This window comes from Micromesistius poutassou (genome assembly GCF_964030765.1).
Source record: "Micromesistius poutassou genome assembly, chromosome: 11".
Taxonomy (NCBI): domain Eukaryota; kingdom Metazoa; phylum Chordata; class Actinopteri; order Gadiformes; family Gadidae; genus Micromesistius; species Micromesistius poutassou.
This window is the reverse complement of record NC_140281.1, coordinates 19,223,542-19,231,861: the sequence shown is the minus strand read 5'-3', so window position 1 is coordinate 19,231,861 and position 8,320 is coordinate 19,223,542. Positions and strand designations below refer to the sequence as shown.

The window sequence follows — 8,320 nt, the reverse complement described above, 5'->3', positions numbered from 1 at the left end:
ACCAAACCAATTAAATAGATTACTGGTTATGGTGGGATACATTTGTTGGATCCTCTTATACATATATTTCCAGATGTATTACCTTTCCCCACAATGACAAGTAAGTAGAACAGTAGGCCTATACAAAGGCCTCCATGCTAAAAAAAGAAAGCAAAGAATGAAATATATATTTATATTACATTTTTTAAGGGTGTGATTATCAATACCAAGAGTACTAAATATATCACTGCTTTCTGGACCTCGGGTCTGTGCAAATCTGTCTATTGGCAGTGAGTAAGGCAAAGATCACAAAGGTATAACAAAAAGGCTGTAAAGTCACTTCTGTTGGGGTATATGTAGTGGTTGGTGTTGGTATATTGATAGAAAGCAAGACATTGCTAGTCCATATCTTACAATAAGTTACTTTTCGGTGGACATTTTCAAGGTCACCAATCTGTGATACGACAGAATAAACAACACAGCAATCCTTTCTTTAAATACTACAAGAATGTAGACCCTACAACCGTGGTCCATTTTATCTTGGAATAGACCACTTGTTAAAGGTCCCATGTCATGTGTGAATGTGATTAGCCGTTACAAGCCGTTGTGAAAATCGAGCTCTTCTGACATCACAAGTGGGCGTGTCTACCTAGATGTACGCTGGATAGATAGTCTACCAGCCTACCCAGTGGACTGTAGCAAACGTTGCCCATCTATCCGTCACACATCTAGGTGGACGCGTCCACTTGTGATGTCAGAAGAGGCAGATTTTCAAAGCGGCTTGTAGTGGCTAATCACACTCACACCTGGTGGCGTGTCATGGGACCTTCAAATATACTGTATTTCTATCACAAAGGAGATTCATTGCCATTCTCTTTTGACTCAAAAGGAAAGTAGAGCAAGGGGGGTGCATTTATTGGTTTACACAATTCAAACAAAACTGGAACATTCAACATGGCGTCAATAAAGTCATTCCTGGGTGAATCCAACAATGTCTGGGGACCACAGTGAGTCGGCCCCCACTCACTTCAACGGGGATCTTGGTATCAACGGGACACGCCACAAATGCCACAAGAGTGTTCTCCTCCCATTGTTTACATAATTCTGTTTTGCTAATCTATGCACAAGTGTATACGGAACCAAAACCAGAGGCATAGCAAAACACTTTCAGAACATGATAGTGGGCGCGGGACCCTGCGGCAGTCCATACAAAATATAATATTTTCTTGTTACTTTGAATACCTTTTTTTCCAGCTGGTTATGTTCCGGAGTTGTGACGTTATAAAATGCCTTTGTGCAACCTTTTGTTATGAATGGGGGGAAACGGTGGGATGAAACAAATAGCATTTTAACGTATGCAAATAAATGTCTCATGGGTCGAAATGAAATGGTCCTAAGCAAAGATCCACACAAAAAATGATAAATAACCAAAGCAAAATAAGCAATTAAAAAGAAAAAGAAAATCCTAATCTGCAATATACAGTCTAACTTTGGAAGAAACACAGTGAGCTCATAAGTCCTGAAGTCCTAAAGAGAAGAAAACATAACATCTGGTACCAAGTCGGTTGGCATCAATTAGGCACTTTTATTATTTTTTTAAATAAAATATCTTTAGAATATTTATATTTATTATTATTTTTTAACTTGTTATGGCACAGCAGAGCGTGGCCTGCTTACGTCAAGGCGTGCTGGACAACTGGTGGCAAGCAAAACAGAAGAAAAAATAATTGAATCAAATTAAATCATTGTTCTCCCTCCTGCCCACCTGGTCCAGTCAGGGGAGAAAGTGATGAAGAGGATGATGTGTAATGCGCTGAAGAGGAGAGGGTGGACTGGTCCACTGGGTGTGGCCAGGGAGGTGCATGGAGAGAGAGTGAGGGAGGGATGATGATAGAGCGAGGGTTCTTTGAAGTGGGGGGGGGGGGGGGGGGGGGGTGAGGCCAGTTATAGAAAAAGGTTCATGTGTGTGTTTTACGATGACTTCTCTTTCTTTACTCTTGGCGAATCAGCCCCGTTGGAAGTCACTCCATTGACGCCGTTAGCTGGAAGGACAGGAAAGAATAGAAACATTAGTGTGCTTGAAGACAACAGCAGACCAGGCTAATTAACTATTTAATGTTTGGGACAAGGTTGCTGGTTCTATCCCCGGCTCCTCCTAGCTGAGTGTCGAGGTGTCCTTGAGCAAGACGCCTTCACCCTAATTGCTCCCGACGAGCTGGCTGTCGCCCTGCGTGGTTGACTCCGCCGTCGGTGTGTGAATGTGTGCATGAATGAGCGCTTTGGATAAAAGCACTATATAAATGATGACCATTTACCATTTAATTAACTATTTCATATTTAGCCAAATACAGAAGGATTTGGCTGAAACTATACTGCTATTATAGTAGTATAGTGTAGTGGTAGATAGTCTACAATCTACTGCTATAGAAGTAGTATTTAGTGTTAGGCATCCTGCTCTAGTAAGGCTACAGGCGGACTTCAGACAGTGGGGATAGATAGCCTTTAGGTATAGACACCCCCCCCCCCCCCCCCACTCTCACTTTTCTCTTTCTTTGATTTGCTCTTGGCGGGGCCCTGTTTCTTTCTCAGGGTCTGGGTCTGGGCCTGTTCCCTCCACCGGCGCAGCTGGAAGTTGATGAACTTCCACATCATGAAGGCCTGGGTGAGGCAGATGGCGGCCAGCACGGTGATTCTACCGAGACGCAGGGAAGACACAGTCAACATGGTTCATCAGCTTTGTGAGTAGTAGCGTGTTTAACCCCACCGACACCAAGAACAAGCAAATCTTCTATACACCGACTTGAATAGTGACACACGTAAAGAGACTGTGGCATGCCAGCAACCCATAAAAGCTGCCGTCTGTGTGTTTAATGGCATCCAGCAGTCAGATTGTAACCAAATGAATAAGCAAAGTGTGTTCCGCTAGATGCCACCAAACTCAACACACTGCCCCTTCAAATGTTTACTTCAGCACGACAAAGTTCAATCAAGAAGTCAAATCTCTCACACACACACACACACACACACACACACACACACACACACACACACACACACACACACACACACACACACACACACACACACACACACACACACACCTAACAAGGAGCACGTTGAAGTTTCCAGCGGCCATGTCGAAGCCTTGTTGCTCGGAGGTGGCAAGGCCGAAGCCCACGGTGAGGACGGAGAGGGACAGGGTCAGCAGCCTCCCCAGGACGAAAAGAACGGCCCACAGCGTGAACCTGGAGCGGGAGTAGGAAGGACTGCTCATGGACACGCATAGAGCCACTTGACATGCTGCAGTTCCCCTCAATGAGAGAGCTTCTGTTCACACCACGTCTCTAGTTACCGTTTAGTAATTTGATGCTATTATCCAAAGCGTGTTTATAATTATTGATGCATTTCATTATGGTTAAGCAGGTAGGGGGGGTGAGACATCTTGCGGCAAGGATGGTAGACAGTCCTCATTGGGGTTCGAACCCAGAACCTTTGGTCTTGGAGTCAAACCCCCTAACCAAGAGCCTCCTAACCCTTGAGGTGGGGTTTGGGGTACAGGGAGCTACTGACCCGGTCTGCCGGCTCTCGTTGCTGAAGTACACCAGGCGGGAGATGTGGAAGACCAGCTCCACAAAGTAGTGCAGCACCAGGAGAACCAGACCCAGGCGGTTCATGCTGGAAAACAGGGACATGGAAAATAACGCCTGACAACAAGGCTCATCGGTAACAGTTGCCCGGGTAACCAGATTTGGGTCCCTTTATCAACTAGTTTTTGAAGTTTCAAATTCAGCCACAAAACGGCTACTGTTCAGAGTATTGTATAACAGGTAATATCATATGCAGTAACATCCCATATTAAATATAGAGTGTGATTGCTATGTCTCATTTCATTTATAGAAACCGATGGGAGAAACACAAAGGTCTTTCCAGTGGACCCAGACTGTCGGTGGTCTTACTTGAGGATGTAGGCTCCGGCGATGTGGACGAGGTACAGGGAGATGTAGACAAGCTGCCGTGGAATATCCTCCTGAGCAGGAAACATCATCATAATATTGAGGACAGCTCGTGGAAACTCTTATCCAAATATAAAATTCCACCAAGGCTAACACAAATAAGGATGCGGCTGCAGTAAATAGGCCCGAGGGTCCATATTCTTAAGTGAGAAGCTCAGTCTAAACAACTACACCGGGCAAAGTGCACTCAAGCAGAGCTTCATTTGACAACAAGCTACTATTTGGCTCTATTGTGCAAATACATATTCAGCACTTGGGTGTACAACACACACACCTTCTTTGTTTTCTGGAAGTACAACTCTGGCAGAGCGTGGAGCCAGTAGCCCAACTGACAGATGTAGAAGAATTTCATCTGGAATCTAAACAACAACAAATACATGTTTATGCTTGTAATGTGCTTAACAATATACCATATAAAGTCTAACACAAATACGTTCATTGTACTGGTTAAACATCAAACGTCAACAGCAATCTAATGTCTGCGCCATTATGAGATTACAACACCAGGGCACGACCACAACTTCTGCTTTGTAGATCGCTACTAGCGCTTATCACCGTGTTTGACCTCGAGGGACACGGCGGTGAAAGGAACAACTGTTTCCGTTTAGTCGCATGTTCTTCGCATGACCCAAACTACAGCAGATGGCCGTCCATGCGTCAGCTCATGAGTGTAGATTTAGAAATAATAAGAAATAATCCTGTATCCATACAAATGAATACAGTATATTAAATCTGTTCCAAATGTGCTTACAAAAATCTGAGAAAACCTGTGATAGAATAAACTATATTCAGCTCTGTTTGCAAATGTACCTAATCTAATCACATGAAGATAGGTCCACAGTACACCAGTAGGAGTCAAGTGACAGAAACTTGATAAAACACACAATGGTGGCCAGTATGTATGCATGTATGCATAGAATACTTACGGCATTAGTATATGCGGATAACCCTCCCACAGGTTGACTGGGTTGGAGAGAAAGTGTTCCTGAAGAGGAGGAGGAGGCGAGTTAGACGTGAAGGCAGACTTGAATGTATAAGCCCAGAGACGGAGAAGGAAGGTTGGTGTACATACATGGAGCAGGATGCTGGTGCCCCAGCCGAAGGAGAACAGATAGAAGACACCGAGTTGGCCTGACTCGTTGAACTTGCTGTGCTTGGTCTTTGAGAAGTGCATCTTCCGGTTGATTTTCTAGAGGGGAGAAATGGACCTGATTATTAAGTGGGGATTAGAAACATTAGGTGTGTGTGTGTGTATTAATTTTCTTTTTCATGTGTGTGCGAATGAATGCACGCGTGTGCGTATGTGTGTGTGTGTGTGTACTCACATCCAGCACATATTCTTGGATGATGGCATGCAAGATGATGGCGACCAGCATGTAGAAGAAGACTGTTGCCAGGTCTTTGATGCCGTGATGGAAGTGGTTCACGGCCGTTTCCTCCGGGCCTTCTGAAACCCCCAACGACACAAACACACACATGACTTTCGGAACTCCTGGCTTTGATTCAAATACAATTATGGCAGCTCCTCAAATGCTTGTATGGTGTGGTTAAATACACTGCAAAAAGTCAGTAGTACATTGTTTAACTTCATTTATATTTGTATAATGTTTCAGTGGTTGGCCTGATAGGCTTGATTTGATAACTATAATGTAGGCATCATAGATCGAAGTAGCAATTCAAACGATCAGGGTTCATTTTGAAAGTTTGATTCATCGTAAATGACAAACCGTTTGCCCGTGAGGCACTAATGAATGCTTCTTATGAATATCGAATACTGTAATCGCACACGCAGGTGCCGACAATAACAAGCAATCACAAAAGAGGGCAGGAGTTTTTAGCAAAATGATTGGCCCCATTTACACCTTACATTTCGGGATTCATAATTGAAAGCATTGGAAATATCTCTGGAGCAGAGTGGAACTGCAGTGCTCATCAATTAGACCACTGCTTCCATCAACAGGCAGATAAAGACAGAGCCAGCAAAAAAGAATTAGGCGAATAGTCTGAATGCATTTCTGCTAGCACAAACACTGCCGAAAGGTTGTGTGTGCATAAAATATGAATTTACTTAAAACTTGAAATATGCAGACTGTCAATCAGTGACAAAAGTAAATGTCCTGTATTAGCATTTCACCTTGAGACTGTGAGGAGAGCTTTATTTCAAACCCTACCCCAAATTCACCTGACAAACAATTTCACCAAAGGATTTTATAAATCAGACTGGATATTTTTAGACACCAAAAAAAGAAAAAGAAAAAAAGCTCTGAGATGAGTTTCTCTAAGGTCACAAGCATTCGTCTGGAATCAAAAATGAATAACCATGTTGCACACAGCAAAATAATTATTCCTAAAATGAATACTCTATAAGTAGCCTATATTTTTCTTTTTTTTTTAATGACTATTATTTATTTTTATCTTACCATTTGATGAGATGGTTACATTGTACTGCACCGTTATGAATAACACTGCGGCCTTTGAAGTGACCTGTGGAGAAAAGTAGAAGAAACCTTTATTGCCATTGCATTCAAAGCAAGCACAAGACGCCAGAAAACTTCAACTCCCATGATGCGTGTACAACTCGAGGAAGAGTGGCGCTGCTTCTCAGTGTGGATGAAATACACATATTTTGAGTGGCTAATCAAACTAATTAATCGACTGCTGGCGTATCATCGCGAGAATTAACGTCAGACGTCCACCAGACGTCAGGTTATATCTTTCACGTTGTAAAACTTTGCCGTAAACTTTCGGCAAAGCTTCGACCGAGGGAGCTCTGTGCGATGACAGCCATCTCAATCGTTGTGCGATTGCCACGTAACCCATCTACGCATAAAACTTAACGTGTTGCTCAACATTGATGCAGAAGACGCTTAACGCATTTCCGCCGATTCCATCAATATGTCGGTTTTTAAGCTCTACGTGCGTAATTCAAGTAACTTTTCCCCATGAAATATTGTAGGCCCATTCTACAGATATTCCAAATATGGATTTTTTAAAAAACGGGGACGCAGCCAGATGGGAAGGGGGAGACCAGATGTCAGCAGGAGTTGTTGAAATACACACTCAATTAAGTATTAGAAGTAAGACACAACCGGAATCATCACAGTGGTTGATGTGTAATGCAACGATCGCAGGCGTAATTCCAACGAATAAGTGAAGTTGGTGCAAACAATTGGCATAATAACAGCCGTGCCAATGTCTGCGTTAAGGAGGCGATCGTTCGTCATCCACTGCGTGATTCTCTGCACACTTTGGCTCTCCAAATGCAAGCTTTTCCATACGACCAATTGTTAATTAAAATAAAAAAGGGACCTACCTCAAACATCAGTCCGAGAAGGAACACCATAGCAACACAGGAAACAATATCTGCATGGTTCTGTATAACAAACTCATGGCTCAGCACCGGCGGATTCTTGGTGTTTTTTTTCTTGATCCCCATCTTCTCCAAGATCTCAGGCCAACTTTCCCCGGCGACACCGAACGCTATAACGTGGACGTATTCGTGTCTTTTGTCCCCACAATGTCCAAAGCTCGCCTCGGGGTTCCTACAACCACAGTCCAGACAGCAATTGAATGGCGTGTCACTCTTCTTCTTGTGGGCGGGTCCAGCTGAATACGCGCTGCGCTTTGTCGACAGTGTTGCCAGATTGGTGCCAGATGTCCCGCCCAATCTGGCAACACTGACTGCAGCGCGCTGCAGCCAGTGTTGCCAGATTGGGCCAGATATCTCACCCAATCTGGCAACACTGTTCGTTGCCAGATTGCACTCCGTGCGTAAAACGAGACGTTTTACGCACGGAGCGAAAAGCCTTATCGAGTTGTCTATCGCCCCCTGTATGTCTGGAGTCAGGAATCTAAAGCGAAACCAGTCCAGTGGTGAAAGCGATTTCATGCAGTAGTCTATATTATGTTATTATTATGAAGCATTTTTTTCATGATCTAAAAACAATAAAACAGGTATGGAGACATTTATAAACATTCTTGGATTTAATTATATCATGTAAATTGGCTGATTATATTGTATTTATTTTTTTCCATGCAAAATACCAATGTGACATAAAACCTAATTGTAATGATTGCGATTTGCATGTATGACAGCTATACAGCAAGCCAGGCATTAGATGATAGGTCTAGGGTCAATGTACCTTTCTGGCCACCCCTTTCAGTCATGTGACCAAATTAAGCGTGAAAACAAACAGGGAATGGTGAACTGAATATGCGAGTAACGTAATATCATGTTCTAATGCAGACATTTCCCAACACTAATTGGTTGAGATGTTGTTCGAATGCTGTTGGAAAATCTCAATGTAGATATTATGTTGTCCCTTTCT

At 43.2% G+C, this 8,320-nt stretch overlaps 1 protein-coding gene across 1 annotated transcript; it reads right to left on the bottom strand.

Moving 5' to 3' along the window:
- Positions 1-868: 868 nt before the first annotated feature.
- On the bottom strand, positions 869-7,562 carry tram1 (translocation associated membrane protein 1). Its single transcript, XM_084475162.1, has 11 exons — positions 7,306-7,562; positions 6,413-6,476; positions 5,318-5,439; positions 5,065-5,181; positions 4,919-4,977; positions 4,267-4,351; positions 3,936-4,006; positions 3,550-3,654; positions 3,081-3,224; positions 2,520-2,671; positions 869-2,021 (listed from the first exon to the last, which is right to left on the bottom strand). The coding sequence occupies exons 1-11, from the start codon at positions 7,426-7,428 to the stop codon at positions 1,951-1,953; spliced, it is 1,113 nt and encodes a 370-aa protein (XP_084331288.1). The 5' UTR covers positions 7,429-7,562; the 3' UTR covers positions 869-1,950.
- Between the last annotated feature and the right edge of the window lie 758 nt (positions 7,563-8,320).